Source organism: Symphodus melops (genome assembly GCF_947650265.1).
Source record: "Symphodus melops genome assembly, chromosome: 2".
Classification (NCBI taxonomy): Eukaryota; Metazoa; Chordata; class Actinopteri; order Labriformes; family Labridae; genus Symphodus; species Symphodus melops.
The window spans coordinates 10,643,700-10,663,928 of NC_136692.1; the positions used below are offsets into that span (position 1 = coordinate 10,643,700).

Consider the following 20,229-nt stretch of genomic DNA (forward strand, 5'->3'; position numbering starts at 1 on the left):
CAGTCTAGTTCTGCTAAGAGTACAAGAAGGATGGCTTTTTTTCACAATTTATTTTCCTAATATATTTCAATAAAGCATTCTCTTACATCAACATAAACACATTTCCTTTTCCTGTAAATGTTTCAATTGTTTGACAACTCCTCCTGCACACAGGGAGTTCAGACCAATTAAAAAGCTTTGTTGAAATTTACAATCCAATCAAATTCATCTCAACGTTATGTCCCGCCTTCTTACTTATGATTGGTTCTATCTTGTGTCAGTAGGAAGATACTCTAAAAGTTCGATATTATGAGGAATTAAGTTGCCTATTTAAACAGTGTACCCGAAATATTGGGAGATCAAATTATTGATTCATCTTTGAATTGAGCCAATCACTGGATGTTACCTGAATCAGTCACTTCTCTAAAGGATTAGCAGTTTGTGTGTACTAAATATTTAGAAAATGTTTCAAATAACTTAACACAGTGAAACGTTGACTGTGCCTAAGAAGAGACAGACAAACAATGACTCAGGTTTCTCTGTCTGATGATGTTTGATGATTGAGGAAAAATCAAGTACAGACAGTTTTAAACAGTTTCTTTGTTATAAAGCAGCACAACTACCTGCTTGTGTTACAACCTCTCTCGCTCTGACGTTTAGTCACACAGCAAAGTATTTACCCACCAATTACCCACAGATACCCTTCCTCTAGTTACAGCGGGGGCCCCATAACAGGGAACAAACAATAACAACAGTGAAGGCTCCTCAGCAGAAAAGAGAAACATTATAACCCAGGCAGACGTGAGAGACATGGGTGTGTGTGTGTGTGTGTGTGGGGGGGGGGGAAGCTCGCACTGATGGAGAAGAAATTGAACTTGATTAAAGAGCAAACAAAACAAACACAAACACTCCGCACACTTTGTGAATGGGCCCGCCGCACAAAGCTAATATGGAGCTCTATACCCGAGCGTTCCTGAGAAGGCAGGATGAAAAAGACAAGTGTTTAAAAGGAGAGATCTTCCTCTGTTTTGGCTGACATATTTACACAATTACTGTATGTGCAGGATCCAAAGCAGTGCAAGCAGGGTTTCTGCTTCCCCGACAAGTCATAAGAAGTTGAGTTTTTTTTTTTTTCTTTTTCTTCTCTCAGCTCTCTTTTTAACTTTTGATTCGAGCTGATTAAATGAGAGTGTGTGACACGGATCTGCAGGGCAATGCCACCTGGCAGAACAGTGTCATCATTTTTCCTGATGCAGTTACACCGACTTAAACAACTTTCCATCAATTAATATTGAGGCTCTACATGTTACCGAGCCTTAATGACACCCTTGCTATGACAGCTCCTCGGTTCCATTTCGGATATCTTAAATACATTTGACGGAATCTTTGCTCTCCAAATGGGAGCTCAGCTAATTGCTTTGCTTGCATTGAGAAGCACAACAAACAAATAAATCTTCAATTAGAGTGTAACATTGACTGTCACAGCAGGATTAAAGGCATCGCACCTCTGCTTCGTCAGAGAGAGTCATTATGATTTGACACTGACTCACAATGAAAGAGTCCATGCAATCAACGTTACGAGATTTGTGTTGTCTGTTGCCCCACTATCTGTTACCGTATAAAATAGCCCCCAAAACCCACCTGTTTTGGAGCAGAAATTATATGGTGCTAGCCAAGAGTGTAATATTAGTAAAAATGGGAATCTGTGTAAATTCATCAATATTCTGTACATTGTGTGTTTTGCACTAGTTATTGGTAAAGTGCTCGGTATCATCCGATACTAAAGTGTATTGGTATCTTGAAGAATAAAAGGTATCTGAACATCTCATAATAAAAGTACCATAAAATACATGAGATATAATGCTATGGGCAATTAAATTCAGGGACCACACAGCCCTTATACATATTCACTCTGCCACTGAAATCCATAGGAATTGCTAAGTCATCTCCAGTGTCTCCGAGGCATTGGCGTACAATGGCACTTATATCATATGCTTATAAGTGGTGGCCTCCTCTCTCTTATAGAGCTCGATCTTTTGGCCCCTCAATCAGGGAGCATATTACTCCTCTGTCAGAGCAAAGCACTTCCTAACGACAGGGAAGGCCAGCTGGGACTGAGGAGAGGGCAGGAGGCACACGCATTAACATAATAATCCAACCACGCTCCCACAGGCCCCGGGGCCAGACAGCATATTAGGTAGGCCCCCCTTTGTGAAGGTCCTCGCAAGGAAATAAAGCAGCTTTACGGTGAGCCTGTCAACCTGTGGGAAAGGCGAGGCTTTACCTGCGCTAATTGTTGACGGAGAAAAGAGAATCATGGTATTATCATAGCCCCTCGTGGGTAAATAGAGATCTTGTTATGAGCTCTAAATGTTGGATAATGAAAGGTAGACCTTAACCTACTTGTGAATTTCTCACATTGGATTAAACAGAATCAGTAACACTGTTTCTTTCTCCGCTCTCTTTGTTGCCCTCTACATCACATTGCAACACAACATAACCCAGTAGCCTGACACATATTTCTGAATATAGGAAGCATCTCCTCGCCTCCTCATACTTACTGAAGTGAAATGCGGAGAGACACAGGCTTTGAGGACAAGAGAGAGACGGAGAAAAGGGGGTTGGGTGTTGGGTTCTGCAGCCTTTCCCTGTGGCATTAGCTGAGGAGCGTTAGCAGCGTGTTCTGAGGCCTGTGATCCTCTGGACTGGGGGTCCCATGGTACCTCGTGTGGCCTGCACATTTTCTAACCACAGGAGACACTTGCTGTGATTGCGTCAAAGCAATCCTAATAAAGCCAAGGAGCCACATCATGCTGCTTAAGCCTGGAGACACGAAAACACAACAAGAAAATTCAATAGCCAAGCAACAAGAGAAAGTGTGTCATAGAAGGACTTCACTTCAGCTTTTTAGATCATATTTGACCAAATTCAGCATCACCTTTGCTGGCATCATATGAGGAGGACATGGGATGTGAAAACATGGGCACTCTGCTTTCTGGTTGCATTGTTTGAAGGTTCAGGATGATGTGCAGCGTGTCAAATTACAGATGACAGTGTACAGATGTGTATGTTTTGTCTTTCCATCAAATTGATCGGATCTTTCTCTAACCAAGCCACGGATCCATCTAGATCAATGGATCATTACACTCCTATAAATAGTCAGGATGGGCACGAGTACTCTGGTCCTTGTTGTTGACATTCATACCCAAGTAATGTTTCATTACCCTCCCTCCATGTTGCTATATGCAACAACAACGTACTGTACTTAAGCATAATGTGAGTAACTTAGCTTTCTGGGTTTGCCAGAGCTACGAAGATTAGCCAAACAAGCTAATAGCAATATAATGGAGATTGGAGATATTCTCCCATTACGTTTTGCTTCCATGAGCTAACAACAGCTATGATAGTGGAAAAGATGCTGCAGAATGGTGCAGGGCAGCCAAGTGTGTCTTACTGCAGACTTGTGGAAAGTTTTCACCACAAAGTCCTGTTACCTGAACTTGTCATTCCATTTAAATCTGGGATTTGAAGACAGCTGCATAATACCACTGGGAGAGTCTGAGACTTTGTGTCAAACCAGTGAGTCTAGTATTCGTTCATAAGGTAATGTGAGCATTTAGATTACTGTAAATGTCCATCCCAAATTAACAGTCACGAAAAGGCTAAAGGCTATGACCACGAAAAAGACAAGTAATAAAGAAGGAAAATCATATAGAATAGAATAGAATGCCTTTTATTGTCATTATACAAATTGTACAACGAGATTACTTGACTTGATATAAACACACAATTGAACACAGTTTAGGTTGCTGCAGTGTTTTAAAATTGGTGAATGGAAAATGTCATTAGACGTTAACAGTGACAAGCCAGAAAACCCCAAATCAAGTGCAGCAGTGATTTGGTCCAGCTGTGTTTCTCTCTTCACCATAACATGTTTGATCACATTTGGAGTTAAACAGCTTAGTAGTGGAATTTAAGAAAGCTCTAGAGTTTACAGCTGTGAAGCAGTTCCAACCGTTTAATCTAAACAACTAATTCTTAACATGAAGAGAATATAATGATTTTTAATGTAAGGCTTTTCTTCCTTTCGTGAATAGCCCCAAAATAAACAAGGTTATATACAGTGTGCAAACAACTGTAGCACCACACTTGGTGAACATGACTGTTTTTCACCACATGGTCTTCATCAACCACATTGTCCTTAATTTTGTCCATTTTTAGTCATGTTAATTGTTAACCTCGCAGATGTCCCCAATTAGACGCAAATAAGCCAAGTTAAGCTGGCTGCTAACTCATGTTACAATAGTGAGACTGAATGGTATCCAGAGGAGCATGTCTTTAAGCTTAATGTTTGCATATAGATGTGAAGGCACCGTGTAGAGAAATGAACTGTTTTACTTAATAATTGCAATAAAAGGAAGTCTTTTTCTATTTGTTTTTATTGCGTTTGCTCGTATTTCAAAGTTGATGTCCTTGCGAATTATTGCAGAGCCCTACATCACATCCACTGTTCACTGTTCACACAGAGAAGAGAGCCTGCAAGTTGAGTTTAAAGAAAGCGGCAGCAAAGAGCTGTGTGGAGCCTTTTCATTGGGAGGCCTGTCTGTCAGAGCTCCACTGATGTGAACGTCCCTCTGACTGCCACTCTAGGCTTGTCACTCGAAGGTTGGGGTCCTTGACTGAGGACTCTCACTATGCAGTTCACAAACAGTAACACCTCAATGGAGAGACAGAGAAGTGAAGAGGAAAAGGTGTTTCTCAAATCATTTTGATCAAGCATTGAGGTAGACCTCCACACCGCCTCTATCCCCACCACACGAGGAGACAACTCTCTAATTGGTGGAAAGGGCAGCCTGTCCATGGCCGTATGCACTCTCAGATCTCTCCCAGGACAGCCGAGGCAATGTGCCAATTACTGCCAATTGTTGGCCTGTGGTTGAGATGTGGACAGTTGTCCACATGGAATTAGAGTGAAGGCCTGGCAAATGCTGTCGACGCTGATATCATATAAGAACTGTATAATATTTCAGAGATAGTGCACATGCTTAAAAATAAGACAACATCATACGGACCACCTTTAAGTACATTGTTTCTGAAATTACTTTAGGTGTCTTTGTATCACCAACAAAAACAAACCAAACCATCAGAATTAAAAGTGATTTTCTTTATATCGTTACTATAATGCCAGCAACAGCTGACACTGGGTTTGGTGTCAAATCAACAATTTAGACCTATAACTGGAAGTACGTATATAAATCAGAAAGAATAAGTAGTATTTGAGATTGGTTTTCATCAGAAAACTCTTCTTGTTTGCGTACAGATAAAAAATCAACAAAAAAGCAAGACATACAGCATTATCCATAGGGGGCGCCAAAAATGTATACAAACTGAAAGATCCTCACAGAACAATTAAAGAGGACATATTGTTCCCCCTTTTCACCTTTTCAAACAGTCTCCTACGATCTAAATGAAACATCTGTGCTGTACTTTGGTCAAAATGTAACATGAATCAAGCAGCAGACGAGGTTTGTTACCCTGTATAAACCAGCTCTCTTAGAACGCTCTGCTTCTGTGTGTGTCTCTTTAAATGCAATGAGACCCCTCTGAGTTTTCCCAGTAGACATAACTCCACTGTAGAGTCAATAAAAATGGCGGACCTGCACAAAAGTTTGACTCCAGGCTGGAGGTGGAGCCCATGGGTGGAGATACCAGGGGGAAGGGAGGGTATTTTCTGACCAGAATCCAACTTGTGATAAAACAAACTGAACATTTGAAACAAAGCATTTTTCTCTGTGTGGAAAGACTCATGCAGACCACAAACAAAAGACTGGATGGATTTATTTCAAATTTTGTGGGTCGATAGACGCTCAGGTTACCCACATATATGTTCAAAAAACACTGTAAAAGTCGATTTTTCATAATATGTCCCCTTTAAGAAAACGTATAATCCAACTTTCAATGATACAAAACATATCTACAATGGCAGCCATATGAGGCGCTCCAAACGGTCATCGAAAACACCACCTGTCTGGGCCTTTACATTTTAACAGCCCAACTATAGACCATGTTTGGAATGAGCTGTGGACTATTATAGGGGTCCTTTTAGCGGAAGTTGAACATACATTCCTTCATCCATTATCCATTAGCTGCTCATCATGGTATAGGTCAGACCTAGAGCACTACCTCCCCTAGCAGTCCCACAGAAGCAGAGAATAAAAGGCCTTTTAAACTGCGCTCACCCACAGCTCATAACAAGGAAGCCAGAAAGTGCAGCAGAGAGGAGGGAAAACAGTCATAATTCTTGTTCAACTAAAAATCACTATAATGCTCTTTAATTGTGTAGGCAAAAATCTTTTCAAAAGAGCATGGTAATTTTATCCTGTTAAATTATTCAGCGCACATTAATAACGGTCGGGGCCGGGCTGGATGAGAGTGGCTGTTTTAGGAGTGATGAGCTGCCGGAGCTGGGAGACAGAAATCTCAGCAAGACGGTTTAAAGGCACATTTTAAAGTTACATTTTCAAGTGAATGACTTTTTTAAAAAAAATGACCCGCAGTAACCCTGAAAGGTAGTGGGACTGGATGTTGGTGCAGTGAATTAAATAAATAAATCAAGAAAAAATGACTTTCTGTGTAACAGCTCCTCTATGAGAGAGGCTTGATAAGAAACAAAACGTGATTTATGTGTACTGATTTTAAAACATCAGCCTAATATTTCAGTGCATTTGTTAATTTTTAGCACGTTTTATTGGAGTGAAAAAGTTTCAGCTTTGATAAATGAACATACAAAGAGTTGTTTGTCAAGACTCTGGATATACATTGAGAGCAGAAACAAAGAATATTAAGAGAGCAAGTTAGTCCTGACTCACATTCTGTATCTCCAAGAAAAGACAAAAATGATGAAACCTCAATATGACTCAAAGTAAAATATCTGTAATGTTCATTGTGCACTTCATACAACGAGAGCCGTTTTAGAATAACAGATAAAAGGAGAAAAGGTCACGATCAAGACGTAATGAAGGGCAGTGCTCACGGTAGGCTTTAAGGGATTCAAGGCAGCAGATAGCACATTCAAGAGAGCGATGCAAATGAGAATTTGCATGAGCCAAGCACCAGCAAAGGTAATATACATAATTGGGGGAAGGGGTGGCAGGCTACGAGGGGGGGGATTCTCCATCAAATACGGACATGTAGCAACACATTCTATACTTAATAATTAATACAATGCACTGCGCACACACACATTGCATGGGATGCGTATCCTCAATCCACTGAACAATGACTTTTAAGTGCACTAGAACACAGTGAGCCTGACAAAATATCCACAAATGTGTGCGAGATGAAATACGCTTCTTACCCCCGTAAAGATAAAAAAAAAGAAAAGAAAAAAAAAAGCAACAAACGCCTTCCCTAGGCAGAGAGAGCTTAACTATTCTTTTCAGTTCAAAGTCAGGGGTGTACTCTAAATATTTGTGTATTAAACATAACACACAGGATGGAATAAATGGAGGACTCGAAAAGAAAGTGCAGGGCCTGCAGGAGAAAACAACATGGAACTGCAATGCTTCTTAATGTCAGTCTGACTAACACAAACAACCATGGTGAAAACAAGCCAGGGCTTCAAATCTTGCAGAAAGCATAAATCAGAGCGAGTAAGATGCCTGCTACAGTCCTTAAAGGAGCTGGAAATGCAACAGGCCTGGACTTCACAGTACAAGTCGCTGTGATTGGTTATGGGAGACAATTGGGGGAAAATGAGCAAAAGATTAAACAACGGATGACAATCACACCTAAATGCAAGTACTTTAAAGTACAGCTTTCGAGGTATGCATCAAGGACCAGTCTAAGGTCCCATGAAGCACGATTAAATCTAAATCCGCTGACTCTTACACTGTTTGTTTGTTTATTGAGGCAAGCAAGGGGGTGTTCTGAGCCTCAGAACTGCATTAAAAGCTGATCTGGCTTCTTCAGACAGCGCTGCATCCGACTTCCTGTTGTCGACTCGCAGTTGCCGCGGAAAAATTGCTGCTGCAGCCTTAGACAACCTACAGCACTTTGTATGCCGAAAGAAAAGAGTTAATTAGAAATACAAATTCTCCCAGATTGTTATTAATGGGAACTGTAGAGTAAGCAACACATATTTTGTGCCCATAAGTAATTCTCAGGTATCTTTGATCTGTGGCCCACAGCGGATGCTGCTGCGTGCGGCTGTCTGGCTTCTGGGACTCTGCCAGCGCCAGACATCTGGCTACTTTGTTATCATTGGCTGATCTGCTCCCGGGAGGCCACTCTTGTGACACCAGGCAGAGAGTGTCCTGGCAAGGAAAATTATCAGCACATTTTGAGTGGATTAGAGTTCCAAAGTGGTCTTCAAATCTCTACAGGGGTCTGGTGAGCCGTGCTCTTCTGGGGGTTCCTCAGGGCTCTGTTTTGACAACACTGTTGATTTGAAAGACAGCAAGGTTTCAACTCCCACTGTTGCATCACAGGTTTTTAGGCAGCGTCTTAGGAAGTGAAAAAAAAAAGGCCCCCCAATTATGATCTGTCAGATGTAGATGGGGGGGAAAATGCACCAAAGACTTCCCTTGATTAGTGCGGAGAATCTGGAGTAGCAGCAAATGTTTGTACTAGAGTGCCGCATGTCGTTTGTACTCCAGTGTCATATCTGGCACACACAAAAATGGCAGTAAGTCTGCACTTGTTTTTACTGACTAATGCAGTTTAGTTGCTCTCCAAATTCTGCTGCTATGAAATTTCCATTCACATTCTTAACCTGCCTTGCTTTTTTTTTTTTCTAATATGGCTCCATCTCAAAGGTGGAGTCTGACAATCCGCTGCACAAAACACTTGTTTAGAGGTCAAAAAGAAAAGAATGCTTAATAAGCACAGACTTGGTGAAGGGGGAAAAAAAGCCATGATTTGACAATCTGAACCTTATTCACAGGATTGATTGAGGTATCGTGTCTTCTCCCTTTTTTCTCTTGGCGTTTCCATTTGTGAATACAAAGCTGCGGTGACCCATAAATATTACATGGTGTGGAGATGCAAAGCAGGAATTAATGACTGGGGTGTGTGCGTGTGAGGGAGCGTGTGTATGGCACGTCCCTATGGGATTCTGCTTAGACAGGCGGGCATGGCGAGGGCGTGGTCTCTCTCTCTCTCATTCTCTCTCTCTCTCACTATCCCACACACACACACACACACACAAACTGTAGACTCCCACAACTATACTGGATCCCATGAATTTTGCCCAGTATGCTAGCCTGGCCGAACTTTGTGCGTTACCATTTTTAAATATCATTTACAATGATGTTTCATATTATTATTATTATTATTATTATTATTATTATTATTATTATTATTATTATTATTATTATTATTATTATCCTAGACTGAGACTTTCTTTCTTGTCATTCAAACTTGATCTTGTGCTGACATCGTTATTCTGTTTATTTGTATTCAAGTTAATGAAAAGTTTAATAACTAATTATGAACTCTTAAAACTTCCCTACTCAGTCCATGCTTCTTCTTAGCCTTGTTTAGTTGAAACTTTTTTCTAACTTTTTTTATGTTTGACATTTGAATTGAGCAATTTCAAAAATCACTAAAGTGTCTGGAAACTTGTCGTGGACATTTTCTTCTAACTTCTGATGAATCTACTCATGACAAAATCTTAACAAAACAAAATATTCTTTGGATGGAACTCTCTTATTGATTGCCACTCAACATGCACAGAGTTTGGATGTCTTTCTTTCTCTTACAACTAATTTATCCAAATTCCTTGAGCAGTTGATGGACAGAAAATCTACTTTTAAAATCATTATCTAAATTTTGTGTGTGAAAATAAAAAAAGAAATGTTCAACCTTCTCGATTGTAAGTGTTGTTCTGTCTTCTTTTTTTTACACATCATCCAACATTTTTCATTGAAGAGTAAATCTTTCCGTTAATCTGATGTTCAAAACAAACATAAGTGCAGCCCTACTCATTCGGTTCTAAAACACACACGCTCATATTATCAAAGAGCTCCGGGTACAACATAAAGGTGGGGCTTAAATTATGGCTGCTTTCTGTATGTGTCTCATTGTCATAAAACACAGCTAACATGTGATGAGGGAACAAATGAGGTAATGACAAAGTAGTTTTTAGAGGGAACAAGAAAAACAAGAAGAAAAGTACAAAGAGAGAGAGAGAGTCAGGGAGAGGCTGAGATCAGCTCTTCCTCTCTGTTTAGCATGATGAATCGGTTGAGGAGGGGCCACTTGACACCTGTCACCTAACCAGCCAGGCACAATTACCTCCAGGGGGAGGACGGGGGACTTGCTGGGGAGTTGTGCATAGCTCCCAGTGAAATAGACGAGCGTTTGAAGATCATTAGTGTTACAGGCCCTGTCTTCGTGGCCCTGTCCAACCTCCTGAATGGCTCGCTTTGATCACCGAGCTGCGTTTTTGTCAATTGTTGGGGTACACCGCATAAATTATAAAGTTATACACACAAAGTCAGCAGGTAAAACGCCACGCTCAATTTCTGTTTCGGACACAGATGGGGTGGCTGATTGCTTGTAATGAGCGTCATCACAGCTCTGCAGCCAATCACGTGCGGGGGCCGAATCTTGTTCAGGCGAATGGTGCTGCAGAATGGCATATTGAATGTAAAGCTGTGCCTGTTCTCTTGTGTATCATCTGTGATTGAAAAAATAGAGATGATGTCACTGTTACAGGTGTGTTTTGTGCACAGTTTGATGCAGGTCAACATGAGAAACTGTCAATAATTTGAGCCGGTAAAGAGATGGCCTCAATAGTCATGTCTTAAATATCTTATATAGAATATAATCTACTGCAAATTTGGAGTAGTGATAAATAATGACTTCTTCATATTCTCTGGATAAAAGTGAAATTCTTCAAAACTGTAGGTGAACTTAAAACGTACTCGGTTGAACCGAGACAGAAACGGAAATTTAAAAAGACCAAAAAAATAAATAAAAAGGCTCGATCTACAGATGGAAGGACGGTTCAAGGTACACAGTATAGAAGAGTAACAGTACACAGACATTCAGATATGTCACACATACTGCACAGGCAGCATGCCCTGGGAAGTATTGTGTTTGGCAGTGCAGTGGGCTGCTTTCAGAGAAGAAAAATGATCATTATAGCTGATGAGGTGAGGGCTCCGAATGATGACAGCGTGACAGCAGCGAGCTTTTTAATTTGTCGGATCAGATTGTGACATGCTCCATCACAGGACGGAGGAAATCTTTTCATTTGTGCAGTAGAGAGAAGGGGGAAAGGAGGTCAATTAGCATCAACCATTAGACAACCCAGTGACAAGCAATATATTACTGCGTAAGGAAAGTCAAACTAATGAGAAAGGCAGAAGAAGTGTTCATTCAGGTTGGACAGAATTCTGCAATCCTCCTGCTTACATTAATCACTTGTGTAGCGCTTGACATACGCGTTCCTCACATACTCCAAAGTGTTACTTCTTATATACGACACCTTCCTTGCCATCATGTTTGTTACGTGAGGCCAGGTTCACTCAAAGGTGCGTATGTCATGTCAGACGTTATCCAACAGAACCTTGTGCATAACCTGCCTGTAATCAAAATGGTCTTATCGTGTTTATCCTGCCGTTCAAGCTTGATCAGTCAAATCTGGACAATATTTAGTCTGATGTGTGAATGACCACATTGGTTTAAAGATCAGAAAAGCGTCCACCAATAAGATCGTTGCCAAAAGCAGCATGAGAGAGAGGATCTCATTTTATCAGAGGAGACAATCTCAAAGCCAGTATTTTTTTTTTTCTTTCCCAGGCAGCTTTTATTTGACTGGCTGTCAGGTGTAACGTGCTGCTCTCGATATTGATCTGAAATACCTAAAGGTATGTGACATCATTATGAGGCCTGACCTTATCATCTGCTGCCCTGCAGCCAATAGGCAGGACTGGGCCGGAATCAAATGTGCCGCCCCCACCCCACCCCACCCCCCAAAGGTGGGTACCTGGTTCATTGTAGGGAAATTGGTGGAGGTGTTATTTGTTTTCCTGACCTCTTTGCACACCTCACTCTCGGGGTCTCTCATCAGTCAAGGCCTGAGGTTGGATACACTAGATCAGGTTAGCTGGCTTTGCTGTTGGTTATGGTACACTGTGGTCCAAATGATGCAGAGAAAACGTGTCATGGACCCAAACAGGACAACCAGTAGTTTCAACCTAATTAATGCTCAGATTAAATGGGTGAAGGTCGAATGTCTTGACAACATTTTGACATTCCAATAAAAGTCCAATACATATTTATTTCTACAAATCTGAAAATTAAAATGACATAAAAGTGAGGTTAAGATAGCCATTATGGTAAACAAACAAGGCAACCTTTGGTAAGAGCTGAACCAATAAATGTTTTATTCAATAATTAGTTAAATGGCGTTTGTATTGGTGAAGAATTATTGAGGGTTTTCTTTTTTTTAAGCTGACATGCTAACACTCTCATCAGCATTGTTGGAGTAAGAAGCAGTAGTTCAAAAAAAAAAATACCTCTGATGAACTTACTGCAGAGAAAAAAAAGGGATAAGCAGCAAAGCTAGCAGCTAACTGGTGGGACTTTGGTGTGACTTAAAATCTCCCTCTAGACCTGTTAGAGAACAAAAACAGAGCTACATATTGGGACATGTTCATTTATCTGCATCCGCAAACATATATCCAACTACATTTGCTAATTTGCTTATGTGCGATTGTTTCTCAAAGAGGATCGCCATAAACTTAATAAAGTGAGTTCAACAAGTAAACATCTAGTGACTCTCTCACCAGGGAGCCAAATACACTATTAAAGATCATAGTTATAGTTTCCAAAAAAAAAAAGAAAAGAAAAGCCACCATTAATAACAAACCATCCTCAGCGTCTTTCTTATTTGGGAAGAAATACACTGAGCACTTTGGAATCACCCAATACAACCATACTCCTTATTTGATGAGAAAGAAAAGGCCTGATGTGTCATCCCAATCTGCCTGACCATCAGATACCAACACATTTCAAGTTGTAATTATTTTGCTAAGCACAGTGTCTTCCATAAACCTGACAGATATCTGGAATGTGTAAAGGACTGCTGATGCTTTTCTCTTGCCACAGGCAGAGATCAAACAGAAAAGTGTCTCCCAGTCTGTATACAAGTTGAGTATCTGCTACAGTTTTTAAACCTCTTCCATTTTCTTAAGTGGAGATCTACTTGTTCCTTTTGCAAGAACTCGAGTACAGTGTGTGACATTTAGTAAATCCTGAAGGCTTAGCTTTTGTTGTATGCATTAAAACAAAACTTTAAAGTCACAATGTTCCTCCTGGAACCTGTCACATTTCCCAGGTAAAGCAGATGAATAAATAAAAGCTCCACCGGCTGAATCCCCTCCCCCCCTCCCCTTCCTTTTTTTGTGTGATTTGCTGTTGCCTTGAGTAAGAAACTGATCTCTTTGTAGACCCTCTCCCAACAAGCATTGACCTTCTGCTCTGACTTGTAAAGAGCTCGACTAGATCAGAAAGGGGAGGGGGAAGCTGTGAATAAAGGCATCAGCACTGTGAGCTGCTTAGAGACTTCATCCACTTCACTTCCACACTCGTCTCTCTGCCTCTCAGTGCAGCTTTCTCTCTGTGTTCAGTGCAGGAGCGAGGATACCTTGTTGGCGGCACAAAGGAGCGGTTCTGTAATAAAAACAGCTGTCTCTGGTGGTCTCGGTGTAATTGGGATTGTTAACGTGGAGAGCTCCTGAGGGAGACTGAGAGGAGTATGTCTTTGTGTAAAGCACACAGGCACCTCTGCAGCACGCCTTGATTCGAAGGGAAGTAAGAGAGTGAGGAGGAGAAAAAAAGCAAACAAGTCACCTGAGTTATATCAAGCTCTGCTGCATGTGCGCTCTCTATTTTGCCTGGGTTTTTACTTTTGTTTTTAGGCAGTGCCGATTTATTTATGTGTAGTGCAGCTGATTGAAGTGAGGCGATTCTTTTCTTTTCACTATTCTACTGAGAGTTTCTGTATTTGAAAGGTAAGGTATGAACGCACCTTCAAGCATAGCGACAAGCCTTTGTGTGATAGTAACATTCCCTCCGATTATTGTATCGGTTTGTTGACGTAAATTGAGGCCAGAAATGAATAAATCTGGAGAAGTATTTTGCGGACACTGAAGAAGTTTTTGGGGGGAAATGTTGGATCAAAGCCGGCTTAATTTTATGATATTGAGTGTTTATCATTTAGAGGCCTTTTAATGTTAAAATAATACATTAAAACAATACTGAATATCATTTATATTTCAGTTTGTTTTTTTTCTGTTGATCATACATTAATTTGAAATAATTACTTAAATTAACAATTTGCATATTATGTGCTACTATAACACATTTAAGGAAATTTAGAAAATGTATATTTTTAAATAATTACTATGACAGCTAAAAAAAAAAAGGGTCAGAGATTGAAACAGAAACATTCAGGAGTGCCACTTCACTGTGTCTCTGAACCATTTCAGACCTTTCAAACATAATTCTGTTAATCACACTGACTTACTGTCCTCCCTCAAATGTTGAGCGAGCTGTTGGCATGGGAAGTGAAAGCCTCAGGTACTTGAACACACAGGAAAATTGCTGAAAATGTACTTCAAAGTCAATTGCTTTGGAGCAAGTGAACTGATTTATTTGACTTAAGATATACTTTTTTGTGTGTGTTTCATTGTAGATGAAAATTTCATACACCAATTTAGAGGTGGTGAAATATAAATGATTTCTTTAAAGTTTCATCATAAATCAGTCTGTCGGTATATGTGAGCAGACACTGATTGCTCCTTGATGTCTCCTGAGCCTGATCTCTTGTCTCCTGGTGTCTGTAGGAGGTGGCTGCAGCAGCGCCTGTTTTTTTCCCCTGCTGGGGAGGAAACATATTTCTGCAGCTGCATGGCTCAAATGTAATGTAAAACTATTCTGCAACACCAACAGGCGTTGAGAGATATGAAAAAGTCAACGTGTATCAAAATAAAAAAGAAAGGGGAAAAAAACGGGAACTGACACCTTCGCTCTCAAAAACACAGCGTGCGCATCAGAGCGCGTGAGCCGCCACGTTAACACTGCAGCATCGGTATAGCCTCGATATGAACGCTGTCAGACTTTTATTGCAGCAGTGTGCGCGCGCGCGCACACACACACACGCACACACATACATACACACACGCTGTGGCCACATACAGAGACACATATGTGGCGCTAATAATTAGAAGTTCATGCATAATACTCTCCAGTGAAACATGCAATTGAATCCTTACCATTAGCCGTGCAGTTTATATTATGAACACATTAAAGGTGATGAAGGGGTCAAGCACTGCTCCATAAGTGCTATAAGATGTCACACCTTCTCGTGCGCGTGGGGAGAGCGAGTGGTGTGTTTGAAAACTACAGCCATACAAAAAGGAGAAAACAAGTGTTATTGTTTCCATAAGATAACCTCCAAGAGACCCGCGTGATAACAATAATCTCACCCTAAAGACGTGACCGTCTTGAATTATCAGATTAGACACCTCTTGTTCATTACAACAAGATTAAGCGTTTTAATCACGTTAGCGATGATGTGGCTTAATTAGAGAAGAAGAGATATGATAATAGCCTGCTATGACAAGTAAATATATTTCCAATAAAACAGTGCTAATTATTTGGTAAAATCTCCTTTTATCGTCACTCATTACGTAACTGCAGTGGGTCGTTTGCGTGTGAAATAAAACGCTTTAAACTATATCAAATTACACAAAACATGGCGTTCTTTTCTTTTAATGTTAAGCTTTTTTTTTTAAATTGTTGCTGGGTTTTTTTTAAAGTTTTGAATCAAATTTTCATTTGAGCAAAGGAGAAAAAAATGCTGACGATGAAGTGTAACCTTTGGTATTAATTTGGCTACATTTAGAAATAAGTATACAAATGACAATCAGAATGAGATTAACGTTTTTTATTTATTGTCAGACTTGTCCACTTCTAGTACTTCTTAAAATAATGCAAAATACACAAGTAGGCTGTATTTACGAAAACAATTAGTATGACTTTCACGGGCGTATAGAGCTGTCCTTGGTATAGGCTGTTTTTTTTTTTTTTTAATGGATTATATTTGGAAAATATCTTCAACATGTTTACAAGATTGATTTAGAGATGCAGTCATTTTAAATACACAGGAAGCCAAAAGATATATTTTAAAAAAAAGGGTTTAACTTAATAAGGCGCACTGGCTGTAACAAGGTGTTGGTGGTAAGAAGTAGTCATTTGAAATAAATGCCTTGTCGCACACTGCCCATGCGCAAAGTCCCCAGCGGCGGCGGCGGTGGTGGTGGTGGGGCTAATGAAGAATAATAAATCATGAAAGGGTTTTCAGGTACAGCTGGAAAGAGTGTATGCGAAAGGGTGAGAGACTCAGAGGGAGGGAGAGAGAGAGAGAGAGAGAAAGAGAAAGAGTGTGTGTGTGTGTGTGTGTGTGTGTGTGTGTGTGTGTGTGTGTGTGAGAGAGAGAGAGAGAGAGAGAGAGAGCGAGCGAGCGAGAGAGAGAGAGAGCGAGCGAGCGAGAGAGAGAGAGAGAGAGCGAGCGAGCGAGAGAGAGAGAGAGAGAGAGAGAGGCGGAGAGAGACTCAGTCTGCCCTTCGCCTCAGAGCAGAGGCAGTTCGGGTCCCCGCAGCATTCAACGTAGTCGAGGAGGTACAGTACAGAGACTGTCACCGCCATTATTGCTCACTTACGCTCATTTCAAGACGGAAACTTTCACCAAAAAAAGAGAAACAAACAGGTCAACGAACGCGGCAACAGTTTGAAAATTTGAAGTCTTTTTTTGGAAATCCTAAGAGACGAGAAGAAACTTTTGATTTTATTTTTTTCTGGCGTCGTTTTTTGAGGAGTTGCGCAAACAATATCCAAGGCAAAAAAAAAAAAAATACTGATAAGAAAAAAAAACAGGTTCCAGACGGTTGAAGGAGGAGAAAAACAGAACGAAAGGTTAATATCTCCGCGCCACAAGTCCAACAAGGGAAAAGGGTACCTGCTGCGTTCAGTTGCATGGCTAATCTCATCGGCCAAAAAGACCTCCGCTATAGTTATAATAAATAGATGTGATAACTTCAGTGTTGGACTATCTTCAGCCCTATACTTTTACTCGACCGTGACTTGAAATTCCTGCGAAGCAATTGGGCTTCAACTCCGCACCGAGGAGGCGGAGTCTTAAGTTATTAAAAGGAACTTGCTGAGGCTCGGACGCCCGCAAATATGATGATGATGTCTCTGAACAGCAAGCAGGCTTTTGCCATGGCCCACTCCAGCTTGCCCGAACCCAAATACTCTTTGCACTCTTCCTCGTCCTCCACCTTGACTTCCAATGCACCCTCGTCCTCGTGCTCGTCCTCCCGACACAGCAACACCATCATCAGCAGCAGCGGCAGCAGCTCGGAGGCGATGCGCAGAGCCTGTCTCCCAAACCCACCGGTACGTATTCTGCATAATCACTGCTTAAAGGCACATTTTGACAGCCCACTTTTTTTTTTGCTTGATGTTTTTTTCATGTCTGCACAGCAAATCACCCAACACCTTTTTTTTCCTCTGCTCAACTTATGTATTCAGCCGGCTTTGCCTCTCGTATTAATTTTTATGACCTGGGATGTTGCATGTGTCTTGTTTTGTGTGCTCCCTTTTTTTTAGGATTTCTTTTTTTTTTCTCATTCTGGAAATGTTTTAAACCGAGGAGTGGAGGGAGAATTCCCTGCTGACAGTTATGTGTGCATTCTATTTGCAATTGCAGAGCAATATATTCGGAGGCTTGGATGAGAGTTTGTTGGCCCGAGCTGAAGCTCTCGCGGCGGTGGATATAGTCTCGCAGACCAAGAGCCACCACCACCCTCCACATCACAGCCCCTTCAAGCCGGACGCCACCTACCACACCATGAACAGTCTACCCTGCACCTCGTCGTCCTCCTCGTCCTCGGTGCCTATTTCTCATCCGTCCGCCCTGTCTGGCCACCACCATCACCACCACCATCACCACCACCACCAGCCCCACCAGGCGCTGGAGGGGGACCTGCTGGACCACATCACCCCAGGATTGGCGCTGGGAGCCATGGCGGGGCCGGATGGCTCGGTGGTTTCCACGCCTGCGCACCCTGCCCACATGGCGGGCATGAACCACATGCACCAAGCGGCTATCAACATGGCACATGTCCACGGGCTACCATCGCACATGGGCATGAGCGACGTGGACGCCGATCCCAGGGACTTGGAAGCATTCGCGGAGCGATTTAAACAGAGAAGGATCAAACTCGGGGTTACCCAGGCGGATGTAGGGTCAGCTTTAGCCAGCCTGAAGATTCCTGGGGTGGGTTCCCTCAGCCAGAGCACAATCTGCCGATTCGAATCTCTCACGCTTTCTCACAACAACATGATCGCTTTGAAGCCTATCCTGCAAGCGTGGCTGGAGGAAGCGGAGAAATCACACAGGGAGAAACTTAACAAACCCGAGTTGTTCAACGGCGCGGAGAAGAAGCGAAAGCGCACGTCGATAGCCGCGCCGGAGAAGAGATCATTGGAGGCCTATTTCGCCATCCAGCCGCGTCCTTCCTCGGAGAAAATCGCAGCTATCGCAGAGAAGCTGGACCTGAAAAAGAACGTAGTGCGGGTCTGGTTTTGCAACCAGCGACAGAAACAGAAACGGATGAAATACTCTGCATGCGTGTAAGAATCGCTTTAAACCAACACCCACTTAAAGACTTGGGAACTGCTTAAAGACGATTTGTACCATATGCCCTATCACACACCCTTTTTTCAATCGTCGATGACTTTGTGCTTTGAACTTCGAAAAATTCATAAAATTGAACTAATGACTGAAAAAAATAACCCCACAGTCACGTCTTTTACTCGCTGAGAGGGGAGACATGGAGTCAAGTTGAAGCATCGTTTGAAGAGCAAGTAAGAACACTGTTTCCACACTTACTATGCTTCACCTTTTTACTGACTTACAGGACTCTGCTTTAATGTTTACTATTCATTTCAAATGAGGACAACTTCATTTTTGCGTAGGCAGCAACACCTCTCAATGAAAATAGTTCTTTTTCACACAGCGGGGCAAGTTCAACCCAAAGCACTTGGTTTGGTTACTCTTGGTATTTATATTTTGTGGCTTATAGGATAAGCAGCAAATTCCCTCCGAGTTCGTTACGATGCAGTCTGACATTTATTCAGGGTCCACGAGGGGGGTTAAAGGGACAACATCCAAGCTAATATTAGATAACTGCCAAAAAGCCCTTTGTAAATGAATAATTTGTCACACACTTCATTTGTGTCCAAATGTGTAATTAATGCCACCTATTTTGTTACCATGTTTAAACAAAGTCAGGGATCTATTTTTAAGATAGGCTACCCAGTTTGGGGCTAAGGTATAGGGTTTGTTTGTTTTTTCTTATTGTTATTATTATCATCATTATGAATCCCCAGTATGTTGAGATAAAGACACAGTGCGTCACTTGTAAGGATTTCTAAGATTTTCGCGATTAAAAAAATATGATTTCTCGCCGGCTGCAATAAGTTTACACTCCAGCGTGGGCCGGTGTCTTATGAACTATTTATTGAGTGAGGTCATGTTTACTTCATTATATATTTATTGGGATTCCCCCTCCCTCCTCGTTTTGCCTGAGAAAATCAAATTCTGACAGCAAGTAAAAGCGTGTTGTTCTGCTTTTAAAAGGGAAACGACTGTGAAATTTTACAGTCACAAATTTTAGTTAGGAACATTTGAGATGGTACAATCGAGATATATATGAGATAGTATTCTCTTTTTTTTAAATTATTTTATGTACGTTTTCTGCTATTTATTTGTATAAATATACGCGTATCATTATGAAGTCGTTGCTTGTTAAAAAAAATCACCTTGTTTAAGTAAAATGTTTTTTCTTGAAGAGAAAAGAAAACAGCTTCATGGAAGTATACGTGTACAATGTAAATATTTCATTGGAACCAGTCGATGCACATAAATATATCCGTACAGGTTTTTGCTGTATTGCTGTTTTAGCTGAGGTAACTTATTTCTGTAATGTATGTTGCTTTTTTTGGTTCCCTGGTTAAATTATTCTATTAATTTATGACATCCATGTAATTTTAATTTATTTAATTATTGAACTGCAATGTGTTTCATTAAAGAACAAACTAACATTTAATCCGACGTTTTTTCCATGACTAAACTGTGTACTGTGTATCATCCAGACATATTAATATTCT

The 20,229-nt window shown here is 41.1% G+C and overlaps 1 protein-coding gene across 1 annotated transcript; it reads left to right on the forward strand.

Annotated features, from left to right (window-relative positions):
- The first annotated feature begins 16,324 nt into the window (after window positions 1–16,324).
- pou4f2 (POU class 4 homeobox 2) lies at window positions 16,325–20,180 on the forward strand. The gene is made up of 2 exons (XM_079337695.1): window positions 16,325–17,451; window positions 17,765–20,180. Exons 1-2 carry the CDS (start codon window positions 17,236–17,238, stop codon window positions 18,692–18,694), a joined length of 1,146 nt encoding a protein of 381 aa, XP_079193821.1. The 5' UTR covers window positions 16,325–17,235; the 3' UTR covers window positions 18,695–20,180.
- Window positions 20,181–20,229: the final 49 nt, after the last annotated feature.